General features: G+C 34.0%; 2 protein-coding genes and 1 pseudogene across 2 annotated transcripts; 2 read left to right on the top strand and 1 right to left on the bottom strand.

The window, feature by feature from the left end:
- The first annotated feature begins 2,550 nt into the window (after positions 1 to 2,550).
- Positions 2,551 to 4,573, top strand: LOC147486324 (uncharacterized). Its single transcript, XM_086573710.1, has 5 exons — positions 2,551 to 2,722; positions 2,801 to 3,178; positions 3,307 to 3,323; positions 3,414 to 4,194; positions 4,290 to 4,573. Exons 1-5 carry the CDS (start codon positions 2,551 to 2,553, stop codon positions 4,571 to 4,573), a joined length of 1,632 nt encoding a protein of 543 aa, XP_086429836.1.
- A 5,414-nt stretch (positions 4,574 to 9,987) lies between these two features.
- LOC147486323 (PIF1 helicase) lies at positions 9,988 to 10,885 on the top strand. The gene is given in 3 exon segments (XM_086570997.1): positions 9,988 to 10,210; positions 10,288 to 10,497; positions 10,566 to 10,885. Coding segments are annotated over 3 exon segments (753 nt in total).
- Positions 10,886 to 18,423: 7,538 nt separating this feature from the next.
- LOC147486322 (uncharacterized) lies at positions 18,424 to 22,210 on the bottom strand (annotated as a pseudogene).
- Positions 22,211 to 23,101: the final 891 nt, after the last annotated feature.

The raw sequence follows: 23,101 nt of genomic DNA, 5'->3' as shown, positions 1-23,101 counted from the left end.
AGAGAATGAAATCATCCTCCCAATATTGGACAGAACAAGATATAATCCATCTCTATCTGAGTTGGATCATGCACTTCAGATGATTAAAAGATTGGAATGGGAATTTCTCCGCGTAGCGTAGGACTTGAGACAGCCTACATCACACCCCCTCGGACCATTTTGTTGATTTTTTACTAGCATATTCATCAATGCAACATCTGTATGATGAAAATGAGCACACATACGTAAATAGACTAGAGATAGAGAATGAAATCATCCTCCCAATATTGGACAGAACAAGATATAATCCATCTCTATTTTTTTTGTTTTGAAATAGCAATCTAAATTTTGAAATTTTCCGAGTTGGATCATGCACTTCAGATGATTAAAAGATTGGAATGGGCATTTCTCCGCGTAGCGTAGGACTTGAGACAGCCTACATCACACCCTGGACCAGTTTACTAGCATATTCATCAATGCAACATTTGTATGATGAAACCGAGCACACATATTGCATCGAAAAACCCTCAGCAGCTCATTTTTGCTCAACTCCAAGCGCAATCCTCAAAGTACTGAATAAAACTCCTCAAGTTCCTCTACAAATTTGAATCATCAGAAACTAATATTCAATGGAATTTTTTCTGAAGGATTCGATGTCACGGGTTTGATTACCACTCAATTTCATACTACACAGTCACAATGACACACCAGAACCACGGGGAGGTTTGTATAAATTAAGTGGAAGTTTAATGAAGGATCGGATGTCACATGTTCGATAGCCATTGAAGCTCCCAATAAAACACACGTACAAACTTAGACCCCTTTAGTAACACAAATATATATAGGGAGCAAGAGGGGGAGGTACCATTCGTAGGCGTCAGAGTATTTGGTTATAGTCAATTGTCACATCTATTTAACCAAAACGCTGAGTGGTTGCGCATAATATCTGTCACAAGGTATTGTAGAATCTACAGACCAATTGGATCTTCACTCGACTAGATGAATAAAACATGCAAGACCAACCAACTTACATTCCGAGGGAAAGGTGGGTCAAAAGGAACAAATATCAACCGATGGATGCGGGACAAATCAACCTATGCCGCTATTCAGTACTAACGTTTTCAGTATCTTAATGTTAAGATAATTAGTATGAACATCACACAATAGTTTGTCGCTAGGCGAAGCGAAACAAAGCAGATCTTTCAAAGATAACAAGTCCAGTTATCTATGTTTTTTTTCATGCTTAAAAGTTTAAATATAGTTCATAGGAAATGTATAATGTGCATAAATTCAACACTTTTTTTCCGTTCTCAAATTCCACAATACATACATTAAGTTCAAGGATAACCTCCATTACCTTTGCGTCATCAATATCTTGAAGCAAGGTTCGCTCACATGCCAAATTCACCCTTTGGGCTTGATAAAAAATAGCTCCTTCTTTCCTATTTGATAACAGAATAGTATTTAATTGAATCAATTAGTAACGACTATATGACATTGCATGTTTATATCAATTATTACAGGTTCCAAAACACACGTACAAACTTAACTTCTTATTTTTTAAAACTCTACGAATCCTAATAAAACAAAATTCCTAAAACCTAATAAACCAAAAACTCCACTTATTATTTCTTAAAACTGTCAAACCTAGCAGCTGAGTTAGATTTTGAATTCCTAAAACCTACTAAACCAAAAACTCAACTTCTTATATCAAACTCAACTTTCTAAAAACTCTCAATTGTATAGCTTCAATGGTATCAAAAGGAACACCAAAGCGTGCTTCAACCCGATGGTAGAGCATTAAAAATAGAGCAAAACCTAGAGCAAAGAAGAAGGACAAGAATAAAATCAAAGGAAAAATAGGTATTGTTTCAATCTTAATACCTATATTCACTCTGTGGGGGGGAAAGGTATGCAGCAGTAAGGTATTTCAAGCACAAACATGCCTAGAATTTAACATGTTGTTGCCTTTTGAGTCTGCGAAAACCTTTGAAGTCTTTGGATAAGCACACACAATGATAATAACAATAATAATCACAACTACTAATATATTATGAAAGTAAATGTCGAAAAAGCGATTAGCTTGCTATTTTTCAATATAAACTATTAGATTGTTTTATTTTATTTTTATTTAGTTTTCCGGTATGAAAGTTTTAAGTTTAAATCAACTGAATTGGAAATGGAATGATTTTATAATAATTATTATGCTATACAGTATACCAAATCTTTGCGTTTTTATGAGGTATATTCTGTTCTCTGTGGTTGTGGTTAAAATGACCTACACCTCCACTCTTTCAAGTGGACTTTTCCCTGTGGTTGTGAAGTTGTCATGGTACCCAATACCTCATGATATCAGTTCATATACCCTCTCCTCTTTGTTGAGTTATGTTGTACACTAGCATAAATATTGCAGTAGAAAAACACTAATTGATTGATTTTGCAGGCACTTATCCAGTTTTAAGCAAAGTAGAATGTAAACTTAATCGATCTAATCGAATGAGTTATTTAGCGGAAAAAAGGAAAAGGCCTCTTGGTGTTGAGTGTATGCAAAATCAGGAAATAAATGAATTAATGAAAACAATTTCCAAACAAAAAAGAGCTGACCTGAATAAGAAGAGGAAAAAATCCGTTGTTGCTGAGTTTAATGAGTCTGTATCATTAGACGAAGATTATTATTCACAAATGATGAGTAGTGAATCAGATGGTGATGAAGAAGACATATCAAATGGAACTGAACATAAAAGTAAGATTTTCCATATATTTTAATTTTGTATTATGATAAAAATTCCTAAAGAAATTTATATGTTTGTGTTTAACACAGGAAATTGTCAAGAAGCCTGGAATTTTGGAGAGCCAAAGTCTATGTGTTTGTTTTGTGGAGCAATACTTTGGTATGAAGAAAGGGTTGGTAGAACAAAGCAGACCAAGAAACCAAAGTTTGGAATATGCTGCCTCCATGGAAAAGTTCAGCTTCCTCTTTTAGCTGATGCACCTCCATTCCTAAACCAGCTACTAGATTCTGAAGGTGGTTCAATGTCTATAAATTACAGAGAAAACATGAGGGCATATAACTCGATGTTTGCTTTCACATCAACTGGGGGAGTGGCTGATAAAAAAATAAACAATGGTAAGGGACCATATGTTTTTAAGATTAGCGGACAAAATCACCACAAAATTGGTTCCCTGCTACCAATTCCAGGTACACCTCCTAAATTTGGGCAATTATACATATATGATACAGCCAATGAACTACAATACCCTCTTGAAAATATTTCAAAATATTAGATTCTTAGATATTAGGATATTAGATTTTTTTTTATTGGCTAGGATATTACATTTTTTACGTAGATATGATTTTCTTCAATGAAAAATGGAGCAAATAATTAGCCATTTGAATTTTCATAATTATTTTGTTTTTACATGTTCTTTACTAGTTAATTTGGTTTTTTCCCTTTGTGTCAGGCCAGACTCCTAAATTTGGGCAGTTATACATATATGATACAGGCAACGAAGTGCAAAACAGATTGAACTCTTTTAGTAAGAAGATTGAAAAGAAGAAACCGTTGGATCCAAACATTATAGCAGGACTCATTAGCATGTTAAATGAAAACAACATAATAGCTGAGACTTACAGAATGGCGAGAGATCGTTTTGAAGAATCTGAAACCGCTGATGTTAGTATAAGACTCATTAGCAGAAGAGTAACTGATGGAAGGCTCTACAACTTGCCAACTTCTAATGAGGTAGCTGCTCTCATTGTTGGTAATGGAGATGAATCTCAAGGTCACCGTGACATTATTGTTGACAAGAAAGGATACGGCTTAAAGAGAATTGATGAAACTTTTCCAAGTTTTATGTCAATGCAATACCCTCTCTTATTTCCTGACGGAGCAGATGGATATGTGCCTGAAACCAAGTACAGAAATGGTAGTAAAGTGGGTAAAAGACAACATGTTACCATGAGAGAGTACTATGAATTTAGAATGCAAATGAGAGGAAATGAAGGGCTAACAATATTCAAAAGTAAACGATTGAAGTTACAGTTTTGGGTAGATGTATACACTGCTGTTGAGGAGATGAGGCTTTCATGGGTTAGAAATAACCAACATACTATACGTGCAGAATTGTACCAAGGTTTGGTTGATGCTGTTGTTTCTGGGGACGCTAAACCTGCATCTGTTGGTAGGCGATTAGTTTTACCATCATCTTTTACAGGTAATTAAGTCTATTGAAATCCCTAAACCTCACTTACAAGTTTTAAAAATTAATTTATAATGATAAATGATTAGTTTTACCATTGTCTTTTACAGGTGGTCCAAGATATATGGTACAAAATTATCAGGATTCCATAGCCATTTCCAGATGGGCTGTAACTCCTGACATTTTCACCACATTTACTTGCAACCCCAAGTGGCCTGAAATTCAAATAGCATTGGACAAGGTTTCTAAGGGACTAAAACCTGAAGATGCCCCTGATATTGTTGCTCGGGTATTTGAAATAAAACTACACGAGTTAATGACTGATTTGCAATGGCGTAAACATTTTGGTAAAGCTTGGGCAGGTCAGTCTTTATATTTAAATGTTTTCACATAAGTTTTAAATGTCAATGACCCTACTTTTGAAAAGTTAAACAATAAATATGTCCTAACTCAAACACATTTAGTCAAGCTCCTGCACTATCCCGACTTAGCATAGAAAACAACATAAATAACCATGGACTTAGCATTCATGTAGCGCCACACACACACACACCAACTAAACACAAAACAGTACAATGTTTTCTTTATTTCTTTTTTACTTTTTACCTGTTGCACATGTTCTTTGCAATGTTTGTTGCCATAATTTAGGAAATGTTATAGTGGATTTAGTTTGTGTTTACCAGTCACTTAAATGGGAATGCCTTATTTTTACCAAAATCAAATTCCTTAGGATTATAGTGAGCAATGGGAATCAAATAAATAGGGAAAAAGAAAAATCTTCAACTTGAACAAATGAACAACATTTGTTGAATTCTTTTATATTCTCTGCTATAATTACCTTAGCACACGCCTTTGCTAACCCATCAAATGTGACATATTTATCTCTAGAGATATTGAAAATTTGATTGCTTGCTTTCTCATTACCAAGAACCTGAATAAAGGCAGTGGCCAAATCCTGTAACAATTAAATAAAAATAAAATAAGAAGTAGTTATAGCTGTAAATTTGAATTGTACATTATACTTGAGATAAAGATTTTAATCTTTTAACTTTAACATGGCCAAGTTGCGTTATTTGAACCCCTGAATTCGGGACTGGAATTGGATGACCAGCTTTCAATCTTTCTGGAATAGTAAAATAATGTCCTGAAAGCATGTCTTCTGCCATAGATTGCATCTAAGCAGGACAACTGTGATTGTTAAGGGATATTTCCCTAACGTAAAGGCTTTTTAGTGTATCTATTGAAAGCTGAAATATGAGAGTTGTCCATTTTGCCTAGGACTTACTTTGTATTATCATACTCAAAATAGATGCTATACTAAAATCCATACTTTCCTCAATCTTTCTGAAACAGTAAAATAATGTCTTGAAAGCATGTCTTCTGCCATAGATTGCATCTGAGCAGGACAACTGTGATTGTTAAGGGATATTTCCCTAACGTAAAGGCTCTTTAGTGTATCTATTGAAAGCTGAAATATGAGAGTTGTCCATTTTGCCTAGGACTTACTTTGCAGTATCATACTCAAAATAGATGCTATACTAAAATCCATACTTTCCTATAGTTTCCAAAAAAAATGTTTTTTTGCATAATTTGGTAGTTAATGCCCTGTTTGATTTAATGATCTTTTCTTATACAAAAAGCTTACCTTATATTCTTTTATTGTCTTTTCTTTGTTTTTGCAGCAATATACACAATAGAGTTTCAGAAAAGAGGATTACCTCATGCTCATATATTGCTTTTCTTGGATAATGGTTCCAAGCCCAAAACTCCTGCTCAGATAAATAAGTTAATATCAGCCGAGCTTCCTGACCAAGAAGATAAAGTTGCGTATGCAGCAGTTACACAGTTTATGATACACGGACCCTGCGGAGATAAAAATCCAAGCTCACCATGTATGTTGGAAAATAAATGTTCTAAACACTATCCGAAGGCTTTCAGCAGTGATACTACAATTGATCACAATGACTTCACCGTTTATATGAGAAGAAACAACGGTCGTAAAGTCACGGTTAAAGTGTTTGATAAGACTGAGGAACTGGACAATAGGTGGGTAATACCACATAATGTCGATTTGTGTGTTAAATTTCAAGCACACATAAATGTTGAGCATTGTAATAAGGCAAGGTCGATAAAGTATCTTTTCAAATATATTAACAAGGGCAAAGATAGAGCCACTGCTTTTATTGTTGAGAATGTCGCAAATGATGTAGACACGGGGAAGCAAATCATTCGAGATGTGGGCCGAAGTTGGGCGTTTTCTTGATTGTCGTTATCTTTCTCGCTACGAAGCATGTTGGAGATTATTGAACTTTGAAATTCAATACAGAGACCCAAGCGTAGAGAGGTTGCCATTTCATCTTGAAGGAGAACAAATTGTCTACTACAGTGACAATGATTTACCAGAAGAAGTCATCAAACGCGAGAAAGTTTCAAAAACAAAATTTACAGAATGGTTTAAAGCCAATGCCATGTATCCATCTGCTAGAGAACTTACTTATATGGAATTTCCCACTAAATGGGTTTGGCAAGTCAATGACAGAGTGTGGACTCCTAGACGGGGAAAGGGTAAAAGAAAGATCGGCCGTGTTTATTATGCTCACCTTACATCAGGGGAGAGATTTTACTTACGGATGTTTCTTAATATTGTCAAAGGTCCTAGAAGTTTTGAAGAAATCAGAACAGTCAATGGAACTATTTATCCTACTTTCAAAGCAACGTGTGAGGTAACTTATGAAATTTTGTTTTCGTTTATCATTATAATTGTTGAATCTTGGGAAGTTAAACAACATAACCATGTCAACACATAGTTATTTCTAGATGAATATAATTTAAATGTCATTTTTACCATGCTATATTGTTGAATTACTGTTTATCAAAATATAATTTAACTGTTTACCACACACACACCCATTGACTCATTGTACTAATATAAGCTTTTACATCTTCTAAATACTCAAAAGGGGAGACAACACAATTGCATCGGCTTTAAGTGGTTCGACTTGAAAGCCACATTACCGAGATGAACCCCATAGCTGGGGTATTAATTGAGGAGTCTAAGCCAATCGCACATTATCAAATGAATATCCTAATACATAAACTTAGTATCTAGGCCTGAATTAATTAGAGTCTTCTGTCTTCACAATGAGAAATATATAAAAAGAATGTAAAGAAGAAAAAAATAAAAGACTCACCGGAACATATGAAGGTTGCAACTTGGATGTAGTCAAATACCTCCTAAAGTAAGGAAAAGTGGAAGTGAAAGCCATTTCAGTCGATACTCTCCAGGTTGCCTCCATTCCTGTCTCATGTAAACCATGGTCTTACAGGCTATTCAAAAGTACTAGAGAGAATGTTTTGCACATTACATACATAAAGTTCTTATTTCAATATAGAGAGAACAACATTCATATATAATGCAAAATAATTGCATGAGAAGTAGCGAGGATTCTAAATCAATCACCGCCAGGTGCATCTTGGGATTCATGCACTCACAATGAACATGATATCGTGAAGAAACCAAAGCAAGTATGGCCTGACATATATGTGGAAGTAAGTTAGTAGTGTTCATCCATACCCGGTTTGGAGTCATTGATTGGCCCTGTGACAAGATGAAGGCCTACCCCCAAATTCCGCTTTTGTAAGAAGATTTAGCAAGGTTTTTGGATTATATGTGTTTGCATTGGTGGGGGTGATGTCTGTGGGTTTCTAGAACTTACCCTACCTTTAACCTAAACCTCAGGCAAGTTAAGGTTGAACTTAGAAAGGCATCCATCCGCTCATTAGGTCATCACTCATCACTAAGTATCCTGTTGCTTCCTTTGGCGACAACACATTTCTTTTAGCGGTGGAGTCATGACAACAAAGTAAAATAAAGTAAAAGGAATAGATATGACAAAAAAACATGGTAAATCATGTTTAGCTGAATTTAGTAACAGAAAATAGGATTTCTTGCAAGCAAAAAAAATTCAAGTAGAACGGGTCACAAATGTAAGTCTATTTATAGGCGGAAACTGACAAATGTGTGTATTAATAGGGAAAAAAGGAAATAGTTTTTCATTACTTATTGCTTGATTAGCAATAACCCGAGCACATGATGTCTTCCCTAAGGAAATAGTGTTTGGTTACTTACTGCTTGATTAGCGATAACCCGAGTACATGATGTCTTCCCTGTCCCTACAAGTCACATTTCCAAGCTTAAGCTACTTTAGACGCTAGATAACTAGAAGGAAAATTTTAAATATATATAGATTACTGTTAAAACATGAAGTTTAAATTAAACTGGCAGCACTTTGCTAAGAGAGTAGGGTAACAATTACAAAACATTTGCTAAGAGACTTTCGTGCCAAGATTTAGATCTCAAGAGTGTGGATAGGTTGGTTGAGACGGTGGAAGCATTTTTGGAGGAGCATACTTAATCCGACAATAAAGAAAAGGGACTCTCCTAAAACTTTTACAAATAAACTTAGGAAACACATACACACTTAGATTTGTTTTTTCCTGTTATCTATTTTGAAAAACTCCTGAAGTTAATATATGCTGAATTTTAATTTTAAACTATAAATATTTAATTGTTCAATTAAATTTACCTGCCAGGCACTAGGTTTGCTCGATGATGACAAAGAGTGGGATGATGCACTAAAAGAAGCTAGCGGATGGTTATGTCCTAAAGCATTGCGAGAGCTGTTTGTGACGTTAATGTTGATGTGTGAGATATCATTTCCTGAAAAACTATGGGAGAAACATCACCAAGCACTAGGAGATGACATGTTATTTCAGTATAGAAGAATCAATGGAAATCGGACATTGATTTTATCGAGAGGAAAAATAAAGAACTACACTCTATGCGAGATTGAAAAAATCATGCTCAGAAGAGGTAAAACTTTAGCAAAGGTCAATGACTTCCCATTTCCAAATATGAAAGACCAGATGCCAACTAGTAATAGACTGATCGCAGGAGAACTTGACTATGATTGTCGTTCACTACATGATGAATACGTTAGAATGCATGAAGTTCTTAATACTGAGCAGCATGAAGTATTCCAGTTAGTCACCCAAGCAGTATATTCACAGAATGGAGGTATATTTTTTGTTTACGGCAGTGGAGGAACCGGAAAGATGTATCTATACAAAACTATCATCTCAAAGCTAAGATCTGAAGGTAAAATTGTTCTTGCAGTTGCCTCTTTTGGAATAGCATCACTACTCCTACCAGGTGGGCGAACAGCACATTCTAGGTTCAATATTGAAATTCCTACTAGTGAAGAGTCGACATGCAAAATCTCAAAACATGAAGAACTTGAGAAGCTAATACAAAAAGCAGATCTTATTTTATGGGATGAAGCTCCAATGACTCATAGGCACATATTCGAAGCTGTCGATAGAACTTTAAAAGACATAATGGATGAAAATAACAAATATTTTGGCGGAAAAACATTTTTAATGGGTGGAGACTTCAGACAGATTTTGCCAGTTATTCCAAGGGGTAAAAGAGGTGACATTGTTGACGCTTCAATAAACATGTACCATTTTGAATATATCAAACAATCTTAATTTTATCAAATAATTCATTTAGTAACCTTGAACAATTATTAATTTTGCCATTTTTAATTCTATTTGACAGGTCTAAAATCTGGGGAAAATGTAAAGTTTTTCATCGACTCAAAACATGAGATTAAAAGTGACAATGTTGATCCGAAACAACTAGCTCTATAGAAGATTTCAAGAAATGGGTTTTAGATCTAGGAGACGGAAAGTTGCCAACAATTTCTATGGAGAACGATATCGAGCCAACATGGATACAAATTCGAGATGATCTTCTTATTCCCCGATCGAGAAGACTCAATTAAAGATATTGTTTCAAATATTTATCCTGATTTTGCAAACAATCACAGTTCTGTAAAGTACCTCAAGGAAAGAAGCATCTTGGCCCCCAAGAATGAAACAGTTGATGAAATCAACTCATACATTATTTCATCACTTCCAGGAGATTTACAGAGTTACTTGAGTGCAGACACACTTTGTCCTATAGAAGGTTAGCACGTTAAAAAAAGTAGTTATATAAATAATTGTTTTTAACTTTTATTATCTTATTACTTCGTTGTTTTACAGGAAAGTCTGCTGAACAGGACGTTCTCTTTCCTACAAAATTTTTGAATACTCTTTAGTTTTATGGATTACCAAACCATAACATTGAGCTGAAAGTTGGTGTTCCTATAATGTTAATGCGGAATTTGAATCAGAGTATGGGGCTTTGCAATGGAACTAGGTTGATTGTGACAAGGATGGGATCCAAAGTTATTGAAGCAAAAATTATAACAGGTAAGAAAATACGTGATCCAATAAATATTTGGAACTTTACAATCATATAAGCAAATTCATAATTACAGGTACAAACATAGGTGAACCTGTCTATATTCCAAGAATTGTCCTATCTCCAACTGACACAAAGTGGCCATTTGTCTTCAAGAGGAAACAATTCCCCATCAAAGTGTGTTACGCAATGACAGTAAACAAGAGTCAAGGACAAACTTTCAACCATGTTGGTGTTTATTTACCACGTCCAATTTTCACACATGGGCAGTTATATGTTGCTATTTCGAGAACGACATCTAGACAGGGGCTAAAATTTCTAATCAAAAGGGAAGATGACGAGCCAAAAGGATATACACAAAACATTGTGTATAAAGAAGTTTTTCAAGCAATCTAAGGAAGGTACTATATTTCAAACAAAAAATACTTTATGGTGTTTTTTAACTTTTTAATAACTTATCCTTACTATGCTTTTGGTCTTCTTTAATGCAGGAGAACCTTATAGGGGATATTAGGTAGTTGATTTAGTCCAAGAAAGTTCATTACAACTTCTATGTTGCTTTAAGTGGTGTAGCATTTTTACTTGGTTTTCTATATGAATTTTGAATCTACTATTATTATGAATTTAACTATTTTGGTGTTTATATTCTTTGTATTTCCATTTTTTTGTTTTCCCAGTGGTTTTTTTGGTCTGTTGGAGACGATGATATATTTAATTATCAATGTTTCTTAACCTAAACAAGAAACACAAAAGGATTGTCTTAGTTGCTTAATGACCAGGTCTTAGGTGATTCCACATTAGATGTTGCAGTTGGAAGACTTGGAGGTGGTGGAGAAAAATTAGGATTTGGAAGCTTGGTTGATTGCTAACCTGTAGAAACAAGACAACTTAAAATAGAAAGAGATGCCAACATTTTAGGACTTGACATCCGAATAGAAACAAGGCATCTTAAAATAGAAAGAGATGCCAACATTTTAGGACTTGACATCCGAATTCTGCTGTTGAAATGTTCAGTATCAAATTATTGACGAGATGTGATTCATCCAAGAGTAGAAAATGTAATTTACCGACAGAGCAAAAGGAAGAAACTTCGTTTAAAGGACATCACAGAGCATGATAGCACCAAGGCCATATTTATGACAGTCCAGCAAAAGAGAGCAAAGAAGAATTTTTGGTTTGAACCAACAGGTTTTAATTAGTACATGGAGCAGCAGCCTTTAGGAAGAAAAAGCTAGAGGCTGAGAGGAAGCAAGAGAGGTTGTTATACTATTGGCTCAAACCTTACAACTGGCAGCAAGTATGAATACGGCACAAATAACACCTGAATGTCCAACTTTATCAGACTCGGACACAAAATTATAACCAATAGAATCTCTAACTAAATCTTACAGTAAGACTCTATTATTGTTAATGTTTTTTTTAGGACTCTTACTACTAATGTTTACCTGAATCTCTAACTAATGAATACGGCACATCACACCTGGATGTCCAACTTTATCAGACTCGGACACAAAATTATATTCAATAGAATCTCTAACTAAATCTTATCGCCACAAAGTGGAGATTATTTTGTTGATTGGCAACAAAATCTCTAACTAAATCTTACAATTTTAATAGGACTCTATTACTGTTAATGTTGTTTTTTAGTAGGACTCTATTACTATTAATGTTTATCTGTTTTTCTACTCAATCGGTTCAATAAATCAACTTAATACTAAACCTATATAAATCCATCACGATTATATAACATAAAGCACTAAAAAAAAAGGAGCCTACCTTACAAATTCAAAGGTAAATTCTGAACTATTCAAAAGTACCCTACAGTAAATCCTACTCGATTGAATGCTTGAATTTCAAATAGTAGCAGTACTTACAAGTTTATTTAGCAACACTAAGTTCGTATATCTTATAATGATTGTTTATATTTTTCCAAAATTTGATTGTCTAAGCAATTAGTTACATTCTAGAATCAGTAAAAGTGGATGACGGTGGATTGATACCAGTGAAAATGCAAAGTCATCATGAATTATTTTCATAATTATTGATTTTGGTTCCTTTATTTTGTTTAGATATCGAGTTGCGGAAGAGGCGAGCACGTTAGCAGAATATTGCAAAAGGTATGATAATGGGTTCTTTTGATCCTGTAACTGATTTATGATTTAGTAGTCAAGAATTTATTTTCATGCAATTAATTGTATGAATATATATTACACGGTTTTATTGACTACAGTTACAATCACAACTCTGAATTAACTTTATATTATATATGAAATTCATGCTTCCATTCAACATAAGATTAGAAAACTATTAATGGGAAGCAACATAAGGCACATACACAAGTTATTTCAAAGACACCATATATTGTCAAATAGTGTTGATTAACAATAGGTTCATGCCTTTATGGTTTATCAGATTGTTAGCTTTGAATATTAGGTTCATTTTTTCCACTTTGAAACGTCTGATTTGTTACACAAATGTGTCTCAAGAGCCAATATTGATTATGCATGTACAACGGTCAGCGAGCAAGTTTACTCTTTCGACATGATCATCTCAAATCTGCATATCTGATTGTTTGTTGATGTACATGTAAAGATGCTTGCACAATAGTTCTAATTATTTCTAAGTTAATCACTCCAGTATACAAGGGTAATGGATGTACATGTTAGTATATTCTTCAAGCGTAATGCAAGCATCCATTACAGTTAATCACTCCACCTGTGAAAGAATTTTGTGTGTTTACTATGCTAGAAAACTTTGGTTGAAGTTAAACATTATTGAAGAATATTTATTGTTTTGTGTAGCACCTTTCAAGTAAGGTTCTACTGTCTATTTTCCACTGACATTTTTTATGTTGTTATTGTTTATTATATTAAAATATGTAGAATCGTTAAATATATTTGTCCACACAATGCACATAATGTTAATTGGTGTGTGTGTGTGTGTGTGTGTGTCATTGGTAGCTTTATATTTTTCACTAAGTTTGGTTTAAGTTTTTACACTTTATAAGACAACGGCCTAAGAATGGAAGCATCTGATGTATATTGGTCGTGTTCACGGTATGTAGCTGATAATATATATATTTTTTTATATTTTTCATATTTGTTTCGGCTATGTTATATTTGTTTAATATGCTCAATTTTGGGTTTCACCACTTTGTTATTTGGCCGGGGTATATAAGAATATGAGTATATTATCTAATCGGATCTGTGATTATTTATTGGTATAACGTGACTAAATAATGATACATATATATATATCCATGTATACTTCTCAATAACTTGAGCTATGTTTGAAAAAACACATGGATGAAAGGACTAATGTAGAAGCACTTTTTATGCTATAGAGATTAGACGATATGGCGAGGAAGTTCAAGACTTTGGACGAGCTTAACCTTTACTCACCATCTTGCAAAATAATAACACGAGTAAGCAGAATGTGGATAGCAAGGTATAAAGAAAAAGTTTTTGGAATTGAGATGATATTGATTGATGAAAAGGTAAAAGTTATTTGATCTAATTTTACTATTAGAGTCAAGTCATGATATGCTTTCAATATATTATTGTTTGCAATTTATTGTCATTTTTGAACATAAACAGTTTACTATCTCTCTTAAATTTTATCCATAAATATTCAATTAATAGCATGTTTTTTTCCCCTGTATTGTCTAACATATTTGGAAAATCAAATTCACGCTAAAATCGACAAGGAAATCCAAAACTCCTTTGAAAAAATAATCAAACAAGGAGAAATTTATTGTTTTGAAAATTTTGAGGTTAAGGCAGCAAAATTTCAATATGAACCGGTGAGGGCCAACTTCACCATTTCCTTTAAAAAAGATACAGTTGTAACCGTTTCAAAGGAAGATGGAAAAAAATTCAGACAATACAAGTTTTCATTTGTTGATTTTGAAGAATTCATGCAAAAAAAAGAAGACTACGTCAATGCATTCAACACAGTTGGTATGTTACTGATTGAATAATGTTATTTTCCAAAAAAAAAATCTGTACTAATATTAATTTGAAAAAACCAGATTTTATCGGACTTTTGACAAAAGTTTCAGCACAAAGCCCGTATGGTTTCAGGGAAGTCACACTAATGAATGAAAGGTAACACACAATGTTTTTTAATTTAAAAAATAATTTTTAAACATAATTACTTTATTTTTTTTGCAAAGTGACTATGAATTCTAATTACTAATTATTTTTACAGAACTATGAAATCAAGATTGCTTTATGGGGTGAAGACTCCAAAAGATTTGCAAACCCTAAAAAATTGGATGGAATTGTCATTGTTATTTTATCATCATTATATATGAAAAGAATCGGAAGTATGCAAATATTTTTATATCCAATTTGATCTATTTAAATGATTTATTACTAACTATTATCTAATCTTATTATTTCTTTATATATGTGTTCGCAGGGCTTTTTAAAAGCAACAGTCACATCTGCAACTCAAATATACTTGAATTTGGATATACCTCAATCAAATGAGATGAAAAAGCGGTAAAATATTATAAAAAGCTGGCTTAAGATTTGTGAATGCATACTATATTACCTTACTAATTTTTTCTCATCATCATGCATATATAATTTGAGTTTGAAAAGAGAAATTAAGGTTTAGAAGCTAAAGTTATGAGTTATTGCTTATGAAGCTAAATGCTTTTAAAATGGCCTGTATATTCATATACCAATAGCTCGAATAGTGAATAAGCTGTTTTTTTTTTACTTCTTTTAGTAATATTTATGCAAACTAACTGTTTTGATGCAGCTTTGATACCGGTAAATTTAAAGTACAGTTTGAGGTAGACAAAGAGGGTGAACCTACTACAATTTCTGAACTACTTAGTAAAGACAGGATAACCATATCTGACCTAATTCAATTAGGCAGAAATAGATGCAACCATGTTAGTCTTAAATAAAGATTCTGGAAGAGATTTAAAAAAAAAATAGTATTTTATGTTTTTTATACTGATACATAAGTCATTTTATTTGTAGCATAAGTCATTTACTTGCAAAGCAAAATTTATAAAGCTTTTTGGAAATCGTTGGAATTACAAATCTTGCCAATTCTGTACTGTCAAACATGTGGAAAACGGGGATGAGCCATACTGCAAAGATTGTAAAACTACTTACAATAAACCATCTGAGAGGTAAACAAATTGAAATTTTAAAATCAAATTATGTTTATATGTTACTAATATGATCAATTATGTTCTCTTTATACACAGGTACTATCTTAAACTTTGTATGCAAGATGAAACAAATCAAACAACATTTGTTGTTTTTGGAAATAAAGCAGAAGACATAGTGCAGCAACCATTTGACAAAATTAAAAAGATGAGTTTAAAGGCGAGTATATATACAATTTTTTATTGATACCAAGTAATTTTTTTTTAGAAATTTATATTAATGCATTTTTATTTCTACAATCCAGGGCAATAGTTGGGATGAAATTAAAGAAGAATTAGAGAAAAACACTGGAAAGACATATGTCTTCAAAGTTGTGATAAATGAGTACAGTATGCATGAAATCTATCCAACATTCAGTGTAAACAATATCTTGAAAGAAAAAATGGATAAGGAAAACATAGAAGAAACTGACACAACAGACATTCAAATCATCGAGCAGGTATTTATCTTTTAAACTAACTTCCCTTACAACCATTGGTCAAATATTTTCATATTTAAATTTGTACATTCTAAAAATACAGGAAAATGGAGTAAATAAAAAGAAAAATAAAAACAAGAATCCTACAGATGAGGTCTCTCCAAGCAAAAAAAATCGGAAAACTCCAGAATCAAAGGTATTGTGTTCAAAATATTATTTAAACAATTTGATGTAACTTTTAAATTACAAAATAACTTACTTTGAAAAACTTTTCATTCAATATGCAGAACAATGATTTGGAATAGATGCCAACAATTTAGTTTGATGCAACATGATTCGTAGCCAATATGTTATTCGAATAACGGCCAACAATTCAGTTGGAAGATATTAGATTGTTTTCGTATGTATGACTTTCTTCAATGAACAATGGAGAAAATAAGTTGACATTTGAATTTTCTTAATAATTCTGTTTTTATATCTCCTTTACGAGTTAATTTGGTTTTTATTCATTATGTGAATGCTATTATGATTTCAAACTTATTTATGTAAATACTATTACGATTTCAGATATTTAATAGTTGGAATAAATGAAAAAACAATAAAAAAAGGATAAATCAAATCGGATAATGGAATGATAAAGAACAACAGAATTCAGACTAGAAGCGTCTCCTTGACCACCACCACCATGATGACAATACTTTAACAGTGGAAAAATAAAGAAAAGGGGTTAGTTAGAATTACCTTATCCATCAGTACATTGCCTATGTTGCATCCTCTGGCTTTCTAAGCTATTCTAGATTTCCTTTTTAGAATTTCTCCATTTTCTTATGCTTGGATCCTAACTTGCATTCATGGCGACGAAAAAAGAAGCCATCATACAAATTATTGACAGCCACCACAACATTTTCCTTGATTGCTTTTTTTAGCATTAAAAAAACCTGCACAATGTCCACATTATTAGATACAAACACAACACCACACACACACACATAGAACACAATTATGGTGGGATCCAATCATGTGGCCCTCATCCACCAATTGGAACATTACAGAGCGCACCGCCTTTAGTCCAAGATCTCTCCTACATGTCTTACGTATGTATGGCGTGGCTGAGTGAGATTGTAGTTGTTGTAGTAGCAAAACTTGGTGTTGGTTGAATAACATCTTAGACACCTCAAATTTTTTACAGAAGTCGTTGCAGTAGTAATAGTGATGTTATTGGTAGTGGTAGGTGTAGATGAACAAGTAGATGGTGATGGTGTAGAAGAAGATATTCCTCCCAAAACTGCACCATGGAAAGACAACTTTCTCTTTCCATTTTGTAACATCCACTGGCACCTTTATCGATACCTCATGACAAAGATTGAGGATCTGTACAGTTAACGGTTACACATACCTCAAAAGTCTCGAATCATTATAAACACATGGGCAATAGGACATGATCCAAGCATGTTTAGATATATTTGGCACCATTGCTACAAATGCTCTTTTTGCACTAATTGCTTCGCATCACAATAGCTAAATCTAAATTCAGATGTTCAATCATGCATGTAATCTAATATTTGTGCTGATACAACATGACAACCTAGGAAACCGGCATAAGTCTAATCCCCAACTTAAGAAGTTAGATTACGCATAATGCCCATTCTGAGTAAGGCAAATTTGAGTGGCAAAAATGAAAAAATAATTGCGGGATGTGTGATCTGATGAGTGCTTTACCAAGTACACAGGAAAAATAGAGGGAAATAAATAGTACATATAATCAAATATATTAATATTATTTACAAATTTATTACTCCCAAGTCATAAACATATATGAAACACTTTAAAATAATTTTAACAACACATTAGTATTTTGTTATTTCCTGAACCTACCAAACCCAAAAATCGGGAAACAAAAATAAAACCTCTCCAACATCTCCAAAGAAGATACTATAGCCCCAATTGAAAGTAATCTTTACTTATAGTTTCCATCCAAGTGTAGTATACTACCATGCCTGACCATAATAAAACTGTATTGAAGTTTTACAAATATAAATGCAAAAGGCATGACCATGCTCCAACACGTGACGTTATTATTGTGACACCAGACGTCCAGACAACAAAATTTATTTACATTTCAGCTACATTTGTGAAGGGAAATGAGGTTTTATCCCATTGAAGCTATTGTTGTGTTATGCCCAGACTACAGAGTGGCCAAGGATAACACCAAATGGCTAATTTCTATATTAACTTTATATGCAGCAATCCGCAAAAGAACGACAAGAAAAATATGTAAAACACCAACTAAAATTTAGAAATCAATAAAATGGTGCAACTAAAAACTAATGAAATGGTAAAAGCACAAACTCTGGCAATGCAAAGATTGGCATTTTGTCGTGCTGATTTTTCCCCGACCATCGAACAACATCCATAATTACATCCCATAGAATCGTCACGACCTCAACGTCGAGGCGACTTAGCATCCTTAACACATTGCTTCACGGTGTCAATGACTTCAGATATGTCAGTCTCTCCTCTATATCCGGGTGGTCAATGCAGATTTCATTTCCTTGAGTTTGATCTCAAATATTTTCTTCTCATTGTATTCGACCAACCTAGTCAGGCCTTCCTTGCTGAATAGAAATAGACATAACGCAACATAAAGCACAATTAAAACTCAGTAAATCCAATACCACTACAACATCACATGAATAAATTACTCCATAAACTTATTAATTTTCATCTCATTGGCTATTCCCTAATTTCATCATTTTATGCATATAAATGGTATTCTGAAATGCACTACTTAAAACAAAGATATGCTTTAATCTTGAAAGGAACACTCACGTGAAATGCTCGGAGAAACCTTCGAGAGCTTTTATGGAAGGAAAAAATCAAGGAGATTGTCCTCCATCTTACCCCACTTCCGTGAGTGTAATCAAATCATCAACATCTTTATCAATCGGTACTCCTTGAAGAAGTCTGGTATGAATGTAAGCACTAGCCCCTTTCCCCAAGATTATCCTTGAGTAGCGGTTGCATAACTGTCTCCTGGAAGTCCGGACAACTTCTGGGAGAATGTAAGGGCTGTGAAAATAGCAAGATTCTTTCTTTCATTCTCTTCAAAAAGCTCCAATGACTGCAGGAATCATAGCATAACATTTTCGAGATTCTTTATGAGGAAAGGCCTCCTGCACAAGATCTTCAGTAGGTAAAGAAACGAAAGGCAAAATAGCTTCACGTGTTGGCTCACAATCTATGACAGAATAGGTATGTCGCTCCCCCTCATCAGATTTTGTTGTGCCATGCTGTGTTTGGCCTCCTATGAAAACCACCTGCAGTGTCAAAACCATTAGATCCTAATACCACAATAACAATAAGAAACCATCAGCCCTTTAATAAAATTGCAAGATAAGAGAACAACATGTCCCCTGTGCTAATATGAGATCAAATAAATACTTAAGAGTCTTTTCTACTCTGTAAATATACCTCTTACTTGACCTAGCAACTAGGTAGGATTACATAATCAAGACTACAAAGAGCTTCTATATAAAAGGACAAGAAAAGAGACTTGACTGTTTTTGTAGATATCTCAAAGAGGTGACATATCTACAGTGCTCATATAGAAAGCTCTTACACTTGATTTTCTTAATTACTTTTTCTATTTATAAACTTTGTGTTTTCCAGAAATAATCAGTGCCTGACCTTATGAACCAGATATATCTGGACCACTGCATCTGCAAATGCGGCAGGGTCTAGAGGAGCTGCTATATTCTGTTTGCGGGTCTTGATCCGCGTGCCACTAAATATACAGGAAAAAAAACACAGCAAATCATTACCTAATTTGAAGAACGAAAACATATAAAGAACAACCAAAAAACATTAATATAGTCACTCCTATCTACAGTTTACATATTATTCAAAGTGGACCAATCTGACATTTCAATCTAATTGGCCCAAACGAATTGCTATAATGTGGCTACCACCGTCCGTAAACAATGATCTATATAACACCGTTTCATTGTTAACAGTAAAGTCGGTCTTCAAGGTCATCCATTAAACTGGAACCTAATCCTTTGGAATGGAAATTGCTTCTTGAAGTCTAACAAGGGAATTAAATTATACGAAGATTTTTCACCAAACAAAACTGTGTCATTATATCGAAACATAAAACATATTAAGGCGGTGTCCAAAGGAGAAGTTTCTAGAGTTGCAGTTAATTAAAAGTATCCAGTAGAACAAGTAACAAGGGAAAAGGAAGAGGAGAAAACGAGTATTCTCTCAAAATTTCAACTCTTAACTCATTAAGTGTTCATGTGTTATTGTTATGCATAATAAGGTACCTCAAATTAAAATTTTCAGCAGGACTACAGACTTCAAGATATCTTCTATACACAATACACTTGACCAAAAAAGCCTTTGAGTTACAATGCATAAACATTTACATCTCATCCTTACATAACACAAGTATTTTAGAAGTAACAGGTTATGAGTCATCCGAAGTACTTGAGAAGAAATAATATTATATACCTAGAACAAGTTCTTAAAGATTTGCTAGGACCTGGATAATATAAAATGGCTGAAAAGGGTATTCCCGACTTCAAGTTGGTTGGAGAAGGACTTGGATTATGATGACGATCAATCCATTCCTAGCATACAATTCGCATCATGCTTGGGTAGAAAGAAGCATGAATAACGAGCTAAAATTTGATAAAAACCTACGTAGATTTTCAATATCTAAAAGTTTATTTGATTACACGGAAGATATGGGAAGTAGCATATCGAAGTTTCACTTGCCCCGATTATTATATTCTAAAATGCTTCACATCTACCAAAAATATCCAACGAAGTGGGATTAACCCATGAAATTTGCAAATATTCAATAAAAAAGCGCCCGGCTATTATTGGAAACCGGATCCAAGAATTAGCTAGAAAAGATACCTTAAATTACACATGGCATCCGTGATCTTGAAAAGTTAAGGTCGAAGCTTTGGATGCAGATCTTTTGCATTGGATTTCTCCTCCCGAAACGAAAAGGCGATTAGATATAAGAATGAAACTGGAACTAAATGACAAAGTTATATCAAGAGCTGATGGTGACCGATACAAAAATATGTACAAATCTTGGACTACCACACACTCAAGGACGGACTTACCAAACATCCGAAAGTACCGTATCCGGAACCCTAAATACGTTCCATAACCACCCAAAGAAAAAAGCACAACGGCCTGAAAAAGGAAAGTGGAAGAACGCATTACCAATTAGGTGGTATAAATTTAACTTTCGTATATCAAAGAGGACCAAGGGCTATTGTTCATCTATTTTCAGTATATCAATTAAAAATAGTTATATCAGTTAAAATCAGAATAATAGGAACTCACCAAATCACCACCATTATCCAGATATACCTGGACCACTGCATCCAAAAAATATCCAACGAAGTGGGATTAACCCATGAAATTTGCAAATATACCTAATTTGAAAAACAAAAACATATAAAGAACAACCGAAAAACATTAATATAGTCACTTCTATCTACTCCGACTCATGCCATAACTCTAACCATGGGACATATCATTATTGAGAAGCAACAGAAGACTCACCATTAGATTGTTCTGAATCTAAAATATCTTCAGTTTCATGGGTACTATCTCTATTGTCTGGGAATTGTCGTCTATTGCATATAGCTTAGGTTTTTGTATTGAGTTTTGAATTGGTGTGGTATATTAAGCTTCTTTTGGTATTGCAAGATGAATGGGTATTGGGTGCATCTTCTAAGTGAAATGACACCAAATATTGGTTGTACTCTCAAGTCTCAACAACATCATTTGGCACATAGTCAAAATCGACATGAACATAGGTATTTCTCCAAAACTTTAGTTTATTGTTTTGTCCTGATGCTACTAAAAATATATGATGAATAATAACAAATACCTTCTGGAGACGAAGGGAACTACTCCAAATGTCACCCACAAGCGGCTTGAACAAACAAAGAAAAAGCAATCATCATAGTTCTTGAAGCCTCCAAAGGTGGTCACTCTACCAAGCAACACACAAAGTAGACCTCCAATTGTTTGCACCACCTAGAGGCTCCAGAGCCTACCTCTCATCCCATACCTCTTAGCCATCATATCGAGATTAATCCTCCACCGTGGTCAAGAAATGAAATTAAGCTAGACCAAAACTTGCTGCAATGATTCCGCAGTTTGAGCTTTAGATTGAACTGTCATAAAAGTATTGTGCAATTATGTTGTCCACCGTCGATTCCACTCCAAAACAATACCCATAAGTCAAGGCCAAAATCCACCCTCTGTAATTGGTGACCCCCGGTTGAACACCTGCGACTATTTATCTTTTGGTCTCTCTCGACTTCGGAGCGGCTTGAATCTGTAACCGCATGTTCAAAGAATATCCTAGCAGCTGAGGATCCCGATCCTCACCTTCACTACAAATCTATCACCACTCTGGTAGAGCACAAAACAATGTCGAGAGAGAGCAGTTAGCATCGGTAATTCTGATGCTAACAAAGATGGTATGATGTTTAAAGCATTACTCTTAAGGGTCCAAGAAACTTCAATGACATTTATGATAATGCCAAAGCTTCATTACAGGCAATTGCATCTGCGCTTTTGAAAGGAAGCTGCGTGGGAAAAACAGATAGTGATTTAAATTTGAATTTAATTTTAGATTCAATACCCGCAATTTGTTCGGCCCAGGCCCAACAATAATAGTATACTTATGGGTTTCTAAACCCAATAGCTTCTACCTAATTAAAAAAAATATATCTAATTTAAAATAAGGTGATTTAGCTTTAGGACGTCCCAATAATATGGGTATTTGCGTTGGACCCAAAGTTTTACGTTTTTGAGCTTTAGGTAACCCTATCGTTAGTTAACGATTCATTTACCAAGTTTGACCGTCTATTGTGGTGTGTCTGGTGTTATGCCATTTCAAAATGCAACAATTACCCCTCACACGTTTTGCACGTGCCCACACCATAAAACTCAAAAATTATTTAA

Source organism: Coptis chinensis, chromosome 7 (genome assembly GCF_015680905.1).
Source record: "Coptis chinensis isolate HL-2020 chromosome 7, ASM1568090v1, whole genome shotgun sequence".
NCBI lineage: Eukaryota > Viridiplantae > Streptophyta > Magnoliopsida > Ranunculales > Ranunculaceae > Coptis > Coptis chinensis.
This window is presented reverse-complemented; position numbering and strand designations above follow the sequence as displayed.

Coding starts and splice junctions, on each gene's coding strand:
- LOC147486324 (XM_086573710.1), top strand. CDS start 2,551: ATGAAAACAATTTCCAAACAAAAAAGAGCTGACCTGAATAAGAAGAGG. Junction 2,723..2,800: donor AAATGGAACTGAACATAAAA/GTAAGATTTTCC, acceptor TGTTTAACACAG/GAAATTGTCAAGAAGCCTGG. Junction 4,195..4,289: donor TTTACCATCATCTTTTACAG/GTAATTAAGTCT, acceptor TGTCTTTTACAG/GTGGTCCAAGATATATGGTA.